Consider the following 18887-nt stretch of genomic DNA (forward strand, 5'->3'; position numbering starts at 1 on the left):
TATGTATAATATATATGCATATATATTCTATATGTAACAAAGAATATAAGCAAGAACTTATTACAAGGCTTACTCCTAAGAACAAAGGTCTTAGTTCAGCACCTAAAACAGAACAAGTTACCATCATCATTTTGCTCAATAAACACTCAATGGAGTAGTTCTTTGGGTTATGGAACCCAAAAAGCCATTATTAATAATTATGATTCAGCAATTCTTTTGAAAATATCCTAAAGGCTCACAAATGGTTTTATCAAAAAATGAGGGACCAAAACTACTAAAAAATAAAACAAAACAAAAACATGCATGCAAAAAAAAAATTCCAATTTCCGAGATTAAAAGAACCAAATCAAATTACTGAATATTCTTTAAATGTAAAGATCCTATGGGAAATTTTTACCTGTAAGGAAGAGTCAGTATGATTATATATGGAAAAATGTACCTTAGACTGGGATTTTTAGAAGGTTCAAGTTCCAGTTAAATTAAAATCTTGCTCTGACACTAAGAAGAAAATTCTGGGGATGTTCCTTTCCACCTTAGTGTTCTTATCTCTAATAAGCTTCCTATCTGATAAAAATATCTGAACTACTCCCAGTTTGCATTGAATAACGAAAGCAAAAGCTATTTATAATAAAGAGTAACAGAATTGTTGGTAATTAAAATGATAACGGAAAAAAAAATCAAACCTGGGGGAAAAAACATTTAAACCAATATCATATGGTAGTGAATCAGATTTTCAATAAGCAAGTCAGCTACTTGATACTATAACATGCCAAGTCCTTTAATGAAGGGGCAAAGGGGAAAAAAATAAAAATACAAACTTATCTACATAATATCTGAATTTTACATTTAATTTAAAGATCCACCTCCAGAAGAGGAGGGAAAAAAGATATAAATAGAAAAGACTAAACTAATGGCTCCCAAGAGTTTGGAATGTGAAGTCCCCTTTAAAATATCAAAAATTTTTAGAGGACTATCTGTCAGTTGAGAAAATACATAATGATAAAAAACTTTAATGAAACTACACTGTATTAGCCACAGTAGTATCTACAGACATTAAACACACACACACACACACACACACACACACACACACACACACACAACTACAGACATTAAAAACAAACACACACTAATACCCATATCTGCAAGACATTTTATTCATTCAACAGAAGCGATTGTACTGCATATTTTGTTGGTGGTAAATAAAGCTCAAGATGAAAATGTTTGGTAAACATATAGATTCAAAAGTGTCTTGCAAAAATTTCATGGTTCCCAGGGGACTCAAGCCTCTAAACTGGGAAAGCATTGGTCTGTAAAAACACAGCAACGAGCCATTAAATGCAGCCCTGAAAAGATAAATATAAAACATTAATTTAAGACAATACATAATCTATTATGCATTAAGGGAGGCAGCAGGATATAGGGAATAGAGTTGAGCTCACAAACAAGAAGACTCAATGCAGGCTCAATGCCAGCTTTGTAACTATGGCTATGTCATTTAGGCTCTTGGCTCTGGAGACAACTTTCTAAGACTATTAAAAAAAATGCCAGTCTGCATTGATAAGGAGTTTCCTCACTGGAGAGCTCCCTAGACCCAAGAAATCAGAGACCTGGAATATATCCCTTCCTGATATAAATACTCAGTGCAAGTCTACAAGGCCATAAAAGGCATCAATCACACAACACAAATGGAGAGAAGGGGAGAAAGCCCAACATACGATCCATACCTTGTAATGACATGTAGAAACTGGGGGGTAAGAACTGCCTGCTGGGATTTTTCTGGATATTGGTAGACTGACATTAATTCCACTGATTTAACAGCCATATAGAGATACCCAATATGAGGTAAAGAGAAAAAACAGAAGAGACTTAGCAATTCCTTTTCCTGAGGGGAACTCTTGCCATCAGCAGAAACAGCACCTGCATTAAAAAGAGAAGAAAATAATATTACACTGAATATATTGTCTTTGCTGATACATTCAGAGCATTCTGTAAATAAAGCCAGTTGGGAAATACTTCTCATCCACTTCAGCTTCTTCCCTTTCCCCCATCCCTGACTTTCTAACTCCAAACCATTAAGAGAAAGACTTTTAATAAAACATGTCATCCATTTAACTCAACAAACAAGGTACATAAGTGAGGCACTGGAGATGTAAAAACAGTATTCATATCAATAATGCAAACAAAAACACATAATCTCATCAGGAGAGACAGAAAATGTCAGAAGATGCTCTTTGTAAGGGCTGCTTGATGACCCCCCTTTAGAGTTGCCAGGAAACTAAACAGGACATAAAATTTATCTGGAGAAACAAAAAGTGAAAAATCTCAAGAGAAAGAATGAAAAAAGAAAAATGTCAAAGAGCCTACCAGAACCAAATCTCAAACTCCATTACAAGGTAGTAATCAATGGAAATTGAGGGGATGCCCCTCCACTGGGGAATGGATGAATAAACTAAGAAGCAATATTATTGTCCTATAAGAGATGATGAGCAGGATGTTATTAGAAAAACGTGGAAAGGCCTCCATAAACTCAAGCAAAGTGAATGTACTGTGCACATTGTAATAGCAAAGTTGTGGGATGATCAGGTGTGAATGACTGCTATTCTCAGTAATACAATGATCCAAGAATACTCTGGGGGACTTATGAAAAATGCTACCTATAACCAGAGAATTAACTGATTGTATCTGAACACAAATTGAAGTACGCTTTAAAAAAAAAAAAAGAAAGAAAGAAAGAAAGTAGTAGTCAACAATTTAGTAGTTATTAAAAAAAAAAAAACCAAACATCTACACAGCTCAAATCTTACCTTCTAGAACAGCTAGGTGGCGCAGTGGATAGAGCACCAGCCCTGAATTCAGGAGGACCGGAGTTCAAATTTGATCTCAGACACCTCCTAGCTGTGTGACCCTGGGCAAGTCACTTAATCCCAATTGCCTCAGGGGCGAGGAACCCCCAGAAAGCAGTCAATGGACCAGCTTAGGTATACAACATACAGAAAAGAACAAATGTAATAGCCTTGTGGGTGTTTTAGAAGCTCAAAGATGCCCTCCTAATGGAGTCACTATTAGACAAAAACTGCTGAGAAAAAAAGAGAAAGCAGTCTCATGGAAATAAGGTATAGAACAGCATCTTGTACTAAATACTAAGCAAGATAAGCATGAAATAAAAGTATGACTTCAAACACCCTTAACTAATTAGAAAAGCAAAGAAGAAATTACCTGTCAGATCTATGGATAGGGAAGAGCTTAGAAATAAGGAACAAAAAGAATCACAGAAGACAAAACACTTTGTGTCCAATGCAAATGTCCTGAGCACCTGGCAGGGCTGGCTCTAGGGCTGTGCTGACGGGTGCTGATGGGCCACAGTAAAATGCACCAAGGGAACAGGGTCCTGTCTTCCCTCATTACAACATTCACATGGTTTGGCTGTGATTTTTGTCAGACACCTGAGTATACAGAGTACCCTGAAGATTAAAGTTTGACTATACATTCGGTATATTCTTTGTTGTTTTTTTAAAGCTCATGCACAATCATCTCAAAAAAAAAAAAAAAAAAAAAAGGCTCTTGGAATGTATCTTGTCTACTCCTAAATCCCAGCCAATTTAGCTAAGAAAATAGGAAAAGGAGATAAGAAATTTGGAACGAAAGAGCTTTACGTCCCCGGTGGTCCCAGGCACACAGCCAATGGAAAATCTCAAGTCCTGGCTTCTGCCCAGTCCAGCACTCCACCCCACGACCACCCACACTTTCAGACTGACCTGTCTGGTAAATAGGCAGCAACTGGAGTGAATGCAACCTGGTGTCATCAGGGAGGACATAGGAGGACACGTCCGGAGTGAAACGCCTAAGGAGAAAATAGACCCAGCTCGATGCCCCTTGGTTCTGCTCACAACAGACCTCGCGGGCAGTAAGAGAAGGGCCTTGTACCTGTACAGGATGGAGTGCACCCGGGAAGGGCCAGCTTTCTCCTCCTTTAACCCCACTGACTCCAAGGTAATGGACAGGCCGGACTGTCTGCTCACCTCGCCCAGGAGCTCGGTGGGCTTCTGGCAAATGACGAAATCCTCGCACTCGAGTGGAGGGGCTGGCTGCGTGCGAGTGTCCCCCTTTGTGCCTGCAAAGACAAGCTGTGAAGAGTAAAGTCGGGCGGCGAGCACCTTCTGAGGAAGGACGGCGGCAGAGCTGATTCCCCAGCAGGAGACCCAGCTGACATTTACCCTCTGAGATCCAAACCGAGCACGAGCATGAAATGCAGGAGGGAAAGCGAGGGTCTCCTGACTCATCCCTCTTATCAGCTCACAGAATCCCCTCCCCCCCCAGGCAGCTAGAATCAGGAAGATCTGAATTCAAATCCTGCCTCAGAGACTTAACATTTATTAGCTGTGTGTTTAAAAAAAAAAAAAAAAAAAAGTGGCACAGTAGATACAGTGCTGAACCTGGAGCCAGGAAGAAATGAGTTCAAAGCCTACCTCAGAAACTTCCTAGCTGTGTGACCCTAGGCAAGTCACTGAACTATCTGCCTCAGTTTCCTCAACTGTAAATGGGAATAACAAATAAATAGCATCAACCTCCTGGGGTTATTGTCAGAATAAAATGAGACTAACTTTTCTAACATGTTTTACAAATCTTCAAGCACTACATAAATATGTGCTACTATTATGATGTTTCTAAAGGGATCATCATTGTACCAGTTTAAAAATATGCTATTATTACTAATGATAATGAATAAAATCCCATTTCAAAGTTACGGCATTTTACCTTATTCAAAATACTTCCATATAAATTTATCTTCTTTGTTCCCCACCCCCACTCCACATTTACCAGCCTCCGTGATGGCCAGTCTGGCCGGAGAGTTCTTTGTCGGTGGGGATGGGTCAACACTGGCTTCATCTTTAGCAGTAAATTCCAGCCGCAGGATTAAGACTTCCAGATCCGAGATTACCGCGATATATCCAGCACAAAATGAAATTTCTATGGGGAGAATACTGTCGATGTGTATGACTAAGGAGCGTTCGAAGTCCAATATGGAGAATCCCTCGTGCACAACCTGCCATTTTAAACTGAACAGCACCAGTTTGTTACTGCAGCCCACGAGAAGATCTCCTGTGATGGGACAAGAAGAGACGCACAGCGGGGGCTCGGACAGAGGGATCTCGATGATGGACATCTGGTCTTTGGAGGCTTCCCTGAAGCAGCCCTCCACGCCGTGCCCCACCATGCGGATACACACGCGAGAGTTTTCGGTGGTCTTGCTTCTCCAGTTGACGTAGGCCCGGAGGAACGTAGCTTTGTTTTTCTCCTCAATGGTCACTAAGTAATCTCCTGGAGGGGAAAGAAGGAAGAGGAGCATCATGAGAATCCAGAATTTGGAAGCACATCTGCTCAATACAAGATAGGAAGGATCCGGGATCAACGATCACCAAAGGGTATTGATTCTACCAGTGTGACCTATGGGTCTCAGTAACTTCATTTGCAAAGAATGAATGATGGACTCTGGGTCCCTTCCAGAATTCAAAATGTTATCCTGGTAGGTTTTTTTTAGGCAATTGCCTGAGACACAGATGTTCAGTGATTGCCCAGGCTCAGAATAGCTGTAAAAACCAGAGGTAAGGGATTCGAGCCCAATTTCAAGTTCAGCATACTATTCACTAAACTGAGGGAGTCTCCATTAAACAAGTATGGGATAGCTACTAAATGTAAGATACTAATGTAAAATATGCTTTTTTTTTCTTCCCATGAAACATTTTTACTTCATAAAAATTCATTCAATTGTGAAATATTAAAAATGTAAATAACCTGTCATAAAGTGTGATCAATTTCAATCAGTGATCAATTTCAATCCTATTTCTTCTGTGTTGCTCTGGCCTTGGATCTATAGATGAAATAAACAATCCCCCCCTCCTCTTTCTTCTCCCTCCCCTGCCCTTTGATTTCCTAGTACTTGTGTGACATATTAAAGGCAAGTGTAAAGTGGAAAACCTGGCAGGAATCAGGGGAAATCTCTATTTCAAAACATCACATCTTCATGAGACACACAGAGAAGAAATGAGAAAAAACTAGGTAACTTAAAAAAAAGAATCAGAAAAACAAAATCTATTTTAAAACTAAAGAACTATCTTAATAATACCTTAAATAATAGCAAATATTTAAGGTAGCTTTGTTTATCCCCCCAAATTTATAGGTCATGGCTGAGGCTTTCAAGCAGTTAACATCCAGGAATTACTAGGAAACTGGTAGACTGACGATACAACATATTTCTTCTTAACCCACATTAACTAATGGATATTATTTTCTTTATATTAACACTAGATGGACCAGAATTTAGGAACATCTCAAAAAAACTAAGCTGCATCAATTGATGCTGCATTTTTTTATATATATAAGATAAAAAAAGAGATAGAATGAAAATTTTTATTTCAGAGAAAATTATATTTTTGCATAAGTTGGTTCATTTAGCTTTTTATTGTTAATGTAAGAATCATCATCATCATCACAATAATAACCAGAATTTTTATGGTGCTTTTAAATTTACAAAGTTATATATAGAACATATGTGTGAATGTATATGTGTACAAATATATATGTGCACGTACACACACACACACATCCCCTTTAAAGCAACAGACAAGACTCTCCTGCAAAAGGTGGTGAAAAGGTGATTTTCATGAATAAGATATTTCACTTCTTTCAGGGTCGAGGACACAGGTCATCAGCTAGTGAACACCTTGGCTCTGGGACAAACTATACTATATGTCTTTATTGTCACCAGAAAAATGCAGATCAGCAATCACTATCATCCTAGGTGCTATTAAAAAAATTTCTTCCTGGGTACTAAGAGAGTCTCATTTCCTTTCTCCTCCATCATTCCTCAGGACTTCCTTATCAGCTCACTGCTGGTGGCATATTTAGTGAGTCAGGGGACTTGTTTTTCTTCATATGAAAAATTAAGGGGATGGATTACATGATGTCTAAAGTCCTGCTCAGCTCAAAACCTATAATTCTACATTGATAGATTTCATCTGTTCTTTCCAGTTTTAAACTGGGGTTCATGACCACATATGAGGTTGTGTAACTGAATATAAAGTTTGCAAAAATTTGGCAACAGTAAAAAGGCTTCTGAACACAATGACCAAAAATTAATTTAAAAACGAACGAGCTAGGAATTTAGTGCTTGTCCATGTTGCATTGGGTGACTTGATTATGAATAGACAAGATGTGCATTTTGCATGCATGAATGCTTCTAGAAAAACGCCTGGGCTAAGAATCAAGACAGGGTCATGTAAAGATTTCTCATATGAAAAGGGATCAAGAATGAAAAAAAGTTTAAGAAGCCTTAAATTAAGCAGTGTGGTGAGTTCAAATCTTGCCTCAGATTATCAGCTATGTGGCCCTGGGCAAGTCTCTTAATTGCTCTCTGTCTCAGTTTCCTTATCTGCAAAATGAGAACAACAGTACCCATGTAACAAGATTGTTGTCAGGATCAAACCAGATAACATGGAGTTATCCTTTGCAATCCTTAAAGGACTATGTAAATCTTACTACACATCACATCACAGCCCTTTCAGCATTCTTGGTCCGATTAAACTGGCCTCTTTGCTGGGCCCTTGCACACAGCAGAACTGTCTATTAAATGAGAAGAGAGAAAAAAAGGTACCTGAGGCCATCTCAATGAGTATGAATCACCTGGATGGGTGACTTCCTAAGGTCCTAATGGGGCCTAACAGTTGAGTCACTCCTGGTGATCTTAAAATACCTTAGAGTACCACAAAGGTTCTCAGAACTGTTAAGAGCAAATACTGTTTTGATTTTTTTTTTTTAAAAGGAGGAGGATGGATTCCTTTACCTATGAAGTAATGAAGTTGAATTCTTTATTCCTGGCAAAATTCTAAATACATTATTGAAGGGATGGTTTGTACATAGAAGGGGAAACACTAATCATAAAAGTCGGCATTACTTCCTTGTGATCAAGGAGGCAAAACACAATTTCTTTCCTGAGAGTAATTTTTAGATGGACAGAGTAGAGGAATACTATACATGTAGCGTATACTTAGGTTTCAGCAAATTATTTGGTAAAATTCCTAATGCTCTACTTGTAGACAAGATAGACGGAGACTATATGGTGGTATAGTTTGGTTTAATACCTGGAACCAATGGACATTTTTTTCAAGACTTAATATCAACTTGAAGACAGATAGATCTCTAATGGCAAGATCCAGTGGATTTTGTGCCATTTATCAAGAATTGAGATAAAGGCAGAGATGTCATGCTTATCAAATGTGGATGACACTGATACACCAGACTTTAGAAAAAAACTGAGGTGGCCAACCTTTAAAAATGGAAATTAATAGAAATAAATGTAAAGTCCCATATAGGTTTCAAAGAATCAACTTCACAAATGCAGAGGTGTGACTATGTCATAGTTTATGTAAAACTTTTTTATTTTAAAAAACCCAGAGTTTCAATGGACTACAAGTTAAAGGTTACCTCCAAGACTGGGATGATTTCAATAATCATCCTCATCCCTAAATTTCCTGCCAACTGATATACAAAATGACTTTGCTAGTTAAGTCTTTTATTCTAGTCATTAGCAAAGTAAGATATTAAAAATTAAAATAATTACAGTATCTTTGGTTGACAAAATTACTCTTTGTGAAGTATAATCAATCAATCCACAAAAATAAAGAGATAACACCTTTCCCATTTTGATTGAAGGGGGTGGTACAGGACAGAGAAAAAAAGGAAAACTGAAACAATGTGGAGATTCTGTATTTCAAGGGAGGGATATGTAAAGAAAGATTCTCATTCAAGATCTTCCATGAGCAAAGAAAGAACAAAATATATGTAACTGCCAATGGCATCATACCTTTTCCCTGAACTGATTGAAGGAAAGTAGAAGAGACAAGAGGGTTAAGAGGAAGGCACACCCTGCATGTTATCAGAAAAATACCTTGAAAACAAATGAAGTCAACCAACAGAACACCATGTAACCTATTTTTTATTTTTATTTTTTAAAACACAAATGACTTAAGGAGGAAGGAATTTAGTTCTCATTCATCAAGTTACTTCTATGCATTTTTCCCTATTCTGAAAGAAAATAAATGATTTCTTAGTTTCCCCAAGTATGTATGTATGTGTAAGTGTGTCTATGAAATACATGTTCTATAACACCATGTAAAGAGAGGCAGCCTGCTCTAGTGCAGAGGAGCTGGCCTCCAAACCACAGAGACTTCAGTTGAAAAGGCCTACCCTTCACATATACCTGCCTGTCACACAGGCTAAGCTGCAGCCTCTGACTGATTGGGCAACTCTGCAGACAGGATGCCTCCGAGAAAGTGCTGACCTGATTTGGTCATTTCCTCATCTCGTAGATTTCCTATGCCAATGACATAATGAATTCAACACCCTTTGGCTGTCTGATGATGCATAAAATAAAAGACAAAGGTTTAAAAAAAAGAAACCAATCATATTAAAATCACCATGTAAATTTGCAAAGTTCCTGAACTTTCTATCTCCTGGGGGAAGGAGGATCCACAAAGCACATGTTAAGAATCTCAGTAAATCTAGAGTGTCCTCCAGTGCTAAGTCCAAAAGGTCCATAACCCATGAACGATGATGACTGGAGAAAAGGTCTAACTCCTGCTTAACTCCTCCCCGTTATTTTGGCTCTGCTTTCAAAGAGGGGATAAATAATACAACTTTAAAATCACTAACGTATCACCTCTGCGTTCAGATGTCTAACTGGGGAGAGGCAGCATTAAATATAAGTGATGTTTATGGTTTTGGCTCCAGAAATAAAAAGGGGGAGGAGAAAGTGACACACAAAGGAGGTGATGGAATACAAAGTCATGGCACCCATTCTGTAAGCGCCAAGAATTATAGTTTGATAATAAATAAATTGTTAGGGCCTTACAGATGAGTTGGTCTGTCCTGGTCATTTGCGGCAGAGGTCACTAGGGTCCAGACATGAAATAACTTAGAGCCCAGGTGCTCAAAGACCCACGGATCCGAGCTCTTCCTCGCTCTCCACGATATGTGACGCATTCCTACTCTCTGCAGCGCTTCTGTCAGTTAAGCCCGTATTTTAAGGAAGCCTCTAGGTTAGAGGTAGCCCACAGTAGATTTTGGTTATAAAAAGAATAATCTTTTGGGCCATGTGCATATGACTTCCCAATGTAACTGGTTACTGGATTTCCGGCTCCACACCTAAGGGTAGCTCAGGCACTGGGACAAAAAGCAAGAAATGTCCCTGCGTTCAGGAGCTTACGAGGGGATGAGGTCACAGGTGAGCACACACACACAAGATCCCAGCAGGTGCCTTTCGGGGGTCGGGCAGAGGGGTCAGGAGCCCACAACAGAGTGGGGGGGGGCCCTCGCGGGGCACGGGGACGTGGGAAAAGAGAATGCCCCAGGTCCGCCCGGCGGCAGCCCCTCGCTAATTGCTTTTAGCAGGACGGATCCAGACGCGACCTGACCATACCAGGGGTCCGGAAAGCCCCAGGAAGGGCTCGCCGGTTTCCTGCTCTGCCGACGAAGGGGGTGGGGCCGCACGGGTCTGGAGCTCTGCCGCCAGCTTCCCCCGCTCCTCCCCCCGTCCCCAGCTCAGGGGGCGTCGGACGCGCAGGCACGCAGCCACCCTCGGACCCCCCGGGGAGCGCGCGGGCGGAAAGGTGCACGCAGGTGCGGCGGCAGGGCCGGGACGGGGGTCTCCCCCACTCACCTGGCTCGCAGTAGCTCAGGTGCAGCACCTGGCCCAGCGTGGAGAAGCTGCAGCGCGGCCGCGCCGGCTCGGGCTCCCGCGGCTCCACGCAGAACGCCTCCACCTTGCAGCCCGCCGCCACGAAGAGCGCATCCTGCCCGCCGCAGCACACGCGCTCGGGCTCCTGCTGGCAGCGCACCACCTGCTGCGAGCCGAACGGATGGAGGTTGTACAGGCGCACCATGGCTGCGGGGCCGCAGCCCCCCGCCGAGCCGCCGCGGGGAGGGCCAGCCGGGAGGAGCGCCTACTTCCGCGAGCGCCGCCGGCCGCGTCACGTGGGCCGGGGGCAGAGCACACTCCCTTCTTTAAAGAGACCGCGGCGGCGGCGCGGGACTGCCTGCTTTGGGCGGGTCTGCGCCGGGATTGTACTGAGGTCCTCAGTCCGGCCCAGCCTCGTGTGCACTTTTGTGCATCTCTTAACTTTTGCTCTATCCATTGGCCCACCCAGCCCTGCTTGCAGATGTCTGCCCACAGAGACGCATGTCTCGTGTTCTGTCCATTGCCCCACCCAGCCCCTGGGTGCATGTCTGTGCACCTGGACATGCATATCTTGTGCTCTGTCCTTTACCCCACCCAGCCCCTGGGTGCATCCTCTGCACCTGGACATGCATATCTTGTGCTCTGTCCTTTACCCCACCCAGCCCCTGGGTGCATCCTCTGCACCTGGACATGCATATCTTGTGCTCTGTCCTTTACCCCACCCAGCCCCTGGGTGCATCCTCTGCACATGGACATGCATATCTTGTGCTCTGTCCTTTACCCCACCCAGCCCCTGGGTGCATCCTCTGCACCTGGACATGCATATCTTGTGCTCTGTCCTTTACCCCACCCAGCCCCTGGGTGCATCCTCTGCACCTGGACATGCATATCTTGTGCTCTGTCCTTTACCCCACCCAGCCCCTGGGTGCATCCTCTGCACCTGGACATGCATATCTTGTGCTCTGTCCTTTACCCCACCCAGCCCCTGGGTGCATCCTCTGCACATGGACATGCATATCTTGTGCTCTGTCCTTTACCCCACCCAGCCCCTGGGTGCATCCTCTGCACCTGGACATGCATATCTTGTGCTCTATCCATTGCCCCACCCAGCCCCTGGGTGCATCCTCTACACATGGACATGCATATCTTGTGCTCTATCCCTTGTCCCACATCCATCTCCCACCCAGCCCCTGCATGCATTCTCTGCCTGCAGGTGAGGCTATCTTGTGCTCTACCCATTGCCCCACCCAGGCATATCTGTGCACATGGACATGCATATCTTGTGCTCTATCCATTGCCTCACCCAGCCCCTGCAAGCATTCTTTGCATAAGGATGGGGGATATATTGTGCTCTATCCATTGGCCCACCCAGCCCCTGCATGCATCCTCTGCACATGAATATGCATATCTAGTGCTCTATCCCTTGTCCCACATCCATCTCCCACCCAGCCCCTGCATGCATTCTCTTAACTTGAGAGAGAGCCCTCCATCAGCATCCTGCATATATGTAAAAATCCTTATCTTGAACTGATAATTATCATTCTATCTGTTGCACCACCCAGGCCCCTGCAAGCCCGTCTGCACATGGATATGCATCTCTTAATTTGATCAAGATAGAGCCTCCATCCCCAGTCCAATCCAGTCTCCTGCATATATGTACACATGCATCCATCTGGACTTGATAAATATAGCAGTGCCATCCCACATATTTTACACGTGTGTACACATACATATGTATACATGCATATATAGTCTACTGATGATTGTATCACTGTTTATTGTTTCATCCGTGTCCCTGCATACACATTACACAATCACATACACATATCTATGTATATCTTAACTTGATTATAGATGCATGGTGCTTCAAAGTTTGCCAAGTGCTCTATTATTGCATAGATTGTTATTTCATTTGATCCCCACAACAATCCTGTGAGCTAGATTTTTGGCAAACAAACTTACTAACTTAAGATTTATGCTATAGATATGTATGTGTGTGCATGTATGTATATATACACACACACATATAAATGTTATATATATATATATATGTGTGTGTGTGTGTGTGTGTGTGTGTGTGTGTGTATGTCTATATGTACTGGTTGTCTCCCCCATTAAATTCACTGCAACAACAGATTGTTTTGCTCTTTGTACTGGTATCCCCACCACTGGCACACAGTAGGTGCTCTATCAGTATTCTTTGATTTGATGCTTTTTTTTTTACATGGAGCACAGCATTGAACATAGGGTTAGAGTCAGGAGGTAAGGCACATGGCAGGAGCTCTGGGCCCAGTCTCCCAAACCCTTCCAGGGAATGGGGCTTGATGGGCGATTTCCTTTTCCATCCAGGGCCTTTCCCTGCCTAGATTTGAGCTGCTTAAAAACCAAAAAGTCTGCCACTGGTATTATTCATTTAGAGTGGAGTAGAATCAAATCGAACCCTAATTTTTACAGCACCGACCTTCCAAGGATGTTGTGAGGATCAAGGGAGATAATTTGTAAAGCTCTAGCACAGTGCCTGGCACATAGGTGCTTTAAAAGCATTTCTTTCCTCACTCTGGACATAGAACTCTCTGCACCATTCCAATTTGCCTTTTAAATGGGTTCCTCCTGCCACTTCTCACCACATACCCGTTCTCTGAATGCTAAAGTAATGTCCCTTCTGCCCCTCTCTCTCCCTCCACTTTCAATGAAGGAAGTTCCCAGCATTCTGAGGACTGATAAGAAGTTGGATTTTACCTTGCCCTCCTTTCAAGGTAGTGGGACCTTTCATCTGCCCCAAATTCCTAGTTAGGCAAACTTCCTTACTACAGCCTTTTCTTTCTTTTTAAGACAATTTAAAATTTTTCATTGATTTCATCTTTTATCATTATATCTCCATCAAATTCTAGGATATCCTTGCCCTCCACATGACCTGGAATCAGAAGAATTAAGTTTAAATCTGGTTGTAGATGCTTCTTGGCTGTGTGACTTTGTCCATGTCACTTACTTAACCACTATATGCCTCAGTTTCCAGATCTGTAAAATGGAAAAATAACTGCCAATGAGACAATATTTGTAAAGCAGTTTGCAAACCTTAAAGCACTATGTAAATATTAGCTATTATTATCTAGTGTGGCAGGTGAAAGATGAAATGATAGAAAAAAAAATGTAAACTTCTGGGCATATTGATTTATTAAGCAAAATATTCCAATTGCCTAAAAATGTAGAATCAAGCCCCTTCCTTGAAGACTGAACTGAGAAAATAAGGGAAGACAGGATTTTTATGCTACTAATTATTAACCAAGATAAAAATTTAGATAATCACATTTCTAATTGGAGAAGAGATTAGGGATTTTCCCATGTGTGAGTGAGTAAACAGATGCAATTCCTTGAATTCAGAAAAACTGTGTCCCCTTCTCCAACTGTAAACAATAAAAAAAGCATGGAAACAATAACTGATTGATCAGGACAGGGCCAGATTGCAGATAATGCATATGGGTTGCTTGAGACAGACAATAATGACAAAACTTTTCATCAGTCTTTTGGATATAAATGGATTTCTGATCAGCATAAGCTCTCCCTACTGCTGATCCAGCTTCACAGGGCTATATTCAAACAATGCAATAGTTTTCTCATAGTTCCCATAAACGAATAAAGATCTTTTAGAAGATAGAAATTGAACTAGACCCACACATAAGTGAATAGAATGGGCCAGAGTTAACTCCAGTCACAAGGAGTCAATGTGATTCACTCAATTTCTACAATTGACCAGTTATAGTTCTAATTCCCTCACTAGTGAGACATTATAGCCAAATATTATATTATATATTATATTATATTATATTATATTATGTTATGTTATGTTATGTTATGTTATGTTATGTTATGTTATGTTATGTTATGTTATGTTATATTATATTATATTATATTATATTATATTATATTATATTATATTATATTATATTATATTATATTATATTATATTATAGAATATTATACAAGTCCTAAGTATTTCTGGAAGATCTAATTAGGAGCAATAATTAGAAGTTCTAGAGAGGCAGATTTTAATTGAATACAAGGAAGAATATTTTTATAACTCAATCTGATCCAAAATGGAGCAAGTTAGATATGTGTGGAGTAAGATATGGTAAAGAACTTACAAGAATGTTAAATTCTTTTTCTGTATTCTATCTTCTCTAGGTCTCTGTAACCTTCATAAGTATGTTGAGTATTAGCCAAAATTTACTTAGATTTTAGATATATGTTTTTAACCCAGAATGATGACATTTATCACTGTTCAAGTTATCAATGTTTAGACAACTAGTTGCCTGATATATGGTTCTTCCCTGAACCAGAGAATCTGCTGTTTTTGGCAAGAATAACATCCAATTAAGGGGGGGGGAGGCACCTATCCCTTAATGTTCCCCAACCCATGATGTAATCCTTTGTAATTAAAATATATAAAAACTGTCTATCTTCTCCTAGTTCTTTAGCCCTTCTAGCTTTCTCTCTTTCCCTCCTCACGGTGGAATTGTTCATTCTCATGTGAATTTATTAAATAAACAACTTTTCTGCTTTTTACTTCGAGAGGTCTCTGAGTAGTCATTTTTGGATAGGATTTTTTATCCCTCACAGATAGTAAGACAGAGAGTTTCTCGTTGCTGGAAGAATTCCAGGAAGGCTGGATGTCCAGCATCTCACATGGGATAGTGGGGAAAGAGATTTCATGGTTTCTTATAACTTTTTGACACTATTCATTTCTGAGCATCTAGCAACATCCATGCCATGTGACTGATGAACAGGAGCTTATCAGTAGACTTTATTTGTGAAGCAATAGGTGGCCAACAATGGGTCTTCTCCCCCCACCCCTTGTAGCTCTGAAGAATACCTCCTAGTAACGATGAAACAAAGGAATTAGAACAATAGCTGCATAGTCAGGTACTTGAAGCAATTGGAAGCATTGTTTTGGTGCTAGCTGAGAACTGGATACAGGCAAATGATTATTCTAGATAACAACCTCATAGTAATTATAAAGACTAAGAAAAACTGGAAATCTAAGGTTGGTTCTAATATGCTGTAGCCACATGTTATCATTGTAAGAGAAGCTGGATTCTCTTTCCTAACTAACTCTCCAAATCCTGTTCCTCCTCTCAGGGTCCCTTCTAATTCCCACTTTTCCCAAGAAGCTCCTCTGACAATGGCAGCCCCAAATGACCTTTCTGATAAGCAGTGACACTTGTCTGTGCCACATTCGGACACCTAATTATAAACTCGAATTGAAACTTTGGTCCTTGAAGTCTTTGGCACCAATATTTTCCCTGTCACCTAGCCTAACCAGCAAATTCAGTCTCTCTCCAGCTGTTTTTAAGCCTTTCTTTGAAGAGTCTCCAAGGTTCCTTACTTCCTCTCCCTGTCCATTACCACTGTTCTTCTGGTCCTGGATTTCATCACTCCCACCAGCCTAGCCCAGGATCTCATCATTTTGTCTCTGAATGTCAACAACCTACTAATTTGATTTCCAATGTCTTCCCTGTCCTCACACACTGCCTCATCAGGCTAAGACACTTAAAATACTGCTTTGATCACCTCACTCCTCTGCTCAAAAATTTCTCCATTTAATCCAACCAGTTTTAAAAAGGGGAAACAAAACATTCAGATTTTAGGAGAATGATTCTCAAATTCTCACATTTGTGAGACAGTTCAGGATGCCTCTCTTTAAGGAGTATGGAGAATTCTCTATATTTCCACTTCCAAATAAAACTTTATTCACTTTTCATATTTTTAATTTACACGTAATTTAATTTTGGAATACCTCCTAAAGGAGTCAAATCAGAATAAGGTATGGCCACTCTAAAAAGATTGGAAATAATTGTTCTGGAGAAGCTCTGAGATTTTACATTTTCTACTTCCTTCCCCCACTCCCAATTCACAAAAACAGAGTCAGGATTGGAATCCCAGGCCCCTAATTTTTATAAATTAGAAAACTGAGAAGAAGAAATTGTCCAACTCACAAAAGCAGAGCCAGGATTGAAACCCCAGACCCCTGACTTCACTGGGGCCAGGCTGCCTGAAACAGCATCAGAATAAGCAAAATGAGCTGCTCCTTTTCTAAAAGTAGTAAATGTGATTTTTAAAAATTCCTGTTTTTTTTTTTTAAATTACCTTTCTATATATTGTATGGATCAAATACCAAACACATGAAAAACGGTGCATATATATTTATTAGTATATGGTAAATGGTATAAATTAAATTTGTTCACAATGTATTTTAATAAACTCTTGTAGACAAAAGATTTTGCTTTAAGAATAAAAGTATTTTTTTTAAATTTAATAGTTTCTAAGCCAGACATTGAGAAAGAAGAGATCTCTGATGAAAATGTTGTTGCCCTAAATCCTTCAAAGGCATCTTTGTCATGTAGTTATCATATGACAACGCTAGCCTAGTGGGCAGGGTCAATCTGAAACCCTCTTAGTGCCAGAGATTCATTGAAAAATCCGAAGCATCATGGAAAGTGGGTAGAGAAGAGCCAGTTGTCATGGGTGCATACCACCTTGCAAGTCCCTGGAAGATGGGAATTCCATTTTGGGACTGATTGTGTTTATTTATAACTATCCAGAGTCCCAATATATGCAACGAGTGCTAAATAAATATCTAATTAATGTGAATCAATAAGGATTGGGAATCAGTGCAGTTTGGGAAGATACCTCCATTTGACAATGGAGATTAGGCACACTGAAAATCTCCTTTCTCTCCCTGCTGCAGCCCTGCATGTCTTTATCAGTGATGGACTTTAAGAGATCACTGATTTAGAGCAGGACAGAACTTTAAACACCAGCAACCTCCTGGTTGGAGGAGGAACTGGAAGTCCCAAAAAGGGAAGTGAGTTCTCAAAAATAGCAAAGGGAATAAGACTGCAAATTTAAGCCTTTCCACAGTGTTACTCTGCTTCCTTACTCTTGCTACCTGCCAAGAGTTCCCAGGTTTACATACTCAGAACCCATTTCTCTGGATCCATTTCACATCTCCAGCTGCAGATACCCATAGATCTCAGATCTAATGCTGGATGTGATTCTGGCCTCAGGCCACAATACTTCCCCCACTGCCCTGGGGCCTTTAGAATAACTCTACAATGGCCCCAGTCTCCTTCCTCAAAAATCAAGACTCAGCACTGAGAGGAGGAAAAAGGGCTTTAGGAAGCAGAACCAACTTCAAATCCCACTCATTTTCACAGATGTGGAAGTTGAGATCACCAAAGGGAAAAGGCCTGGCCCAAACAACCTACTAATAAGCAACAAAGACCCTGTAGTCTTCTGCCTCCTGCCACAATGAAGCATCTTCCATCTTGGTTGGGTGGGTCACCAGGCACCCCAATTCAATCCCATCAGAAAATGGACACTCCTAGGTAGAAAGATGAAGCTATTTCATTAGGCAACTAGATGGGGTAATCAGGGCTTGGTGAACTTTTTCACTGGACTCTTTTACACTTGAGAAAATTTTACATGACCCTGGATAGATATATAAAATAGGTATACAAATCAACCATTTACTGATAACAAATCCAAAAGAAATGTATTTTAAAACAATTGTTTGGTATATATACATATTATTTTACCATTTATTAATGACAAAAAATTGCATACTAATGAGATAGATGTGCTTATTTGTTTTTACATAAAAGATTAAATATTGGTAGAATATTTGATTCTGCAGGTCATGGAGCATTCAGAAACCTTTTACTGTTGCCAAATTTTTCATGATCCCTACAAGATAATAATAATACCCTCAGACGAACCTCAAGTGAAATGACATGTGTAAAACACTTTGCAAAGCATTGTATATGTGCTAGTTAGCGTTATTATTAATTATTGTTGGCACGTGTTGAGAGGGACAATAGCTTGTCATGTCACTTAGACTCCAATTCCACATATTTAGCTAGGAATGAATGCTCTTAAGGCTTTTGCTTTTCTTTTTCTTAAATGCTTTATACATGGCTTATGTATTAAACAATCACTTTTTCACCAAAATAACCACAAGTTAACTCCATGTCTGGATCCGAGAGGGAGATGGAAAGGGGGGAACTCAGAACAACAAAATCACAAAGAGAACATTTACACTTGTATCAGAAATATGTTGCTTCCAATTGGAATCACCCCAAAGGGTGATTTGGAA

General features: G+C 40.6%; 1 protein-coding gene across 1 annotated transcript in view; it reads right to left on the reverse strand.

Moving 5' to 3' along the window:
• HPS3 (HPS3 biogenesis of lysosomal organelles complex 2 subunit 1) overlaps positions 1-11038 on the reverse strand; it is a 38223-nt gene extending 27185 nt beyond the window's left edge. Inside the window, exons 1-5 of the mRNA XM_074298371.1 lie at positions 10718-11038; positions 4822-5322; positions 3928-4114; positions 3759-3844; positions 1728-1920 (exon numbers count right to left, since the gene is read on the reverse strand). Of these exons, the coding sequence (XP_074154472.1) occupies positions 1728-1920; positions 3759-3844; positions 3928-4114; positions 4822-5322; positions 10718-10940 (1190 nt within the window). The 5' untranslated portion in view covers positions 10941-11038. The remainder of the gene's footprint in view (positions 1-1727; positions 1921-3758; positions 3845-3927; positions 4115-4821; positions 5323-10717) is intronic.
• Between the last annotated feature and the right edge of the window lie 7849 nt (positions 11039-18887).

The sequence above is a fragment of the Sminthopsis crassicaudata genome, chromosome 3, assembly GCF_048593235.1.
Source record: "Sminthopsis crassicaudata isolate SCR6 chromosome 3, ASM4859323v1, whole genome shotgun sequence".
Taxonomy (NCBI): Eukaryota; Metazoa; Chordata; class Mammalia; order Dasyuromorphia; family Dasyuridae; genus Sminthopsis; species Sminthopsis crassicaudata.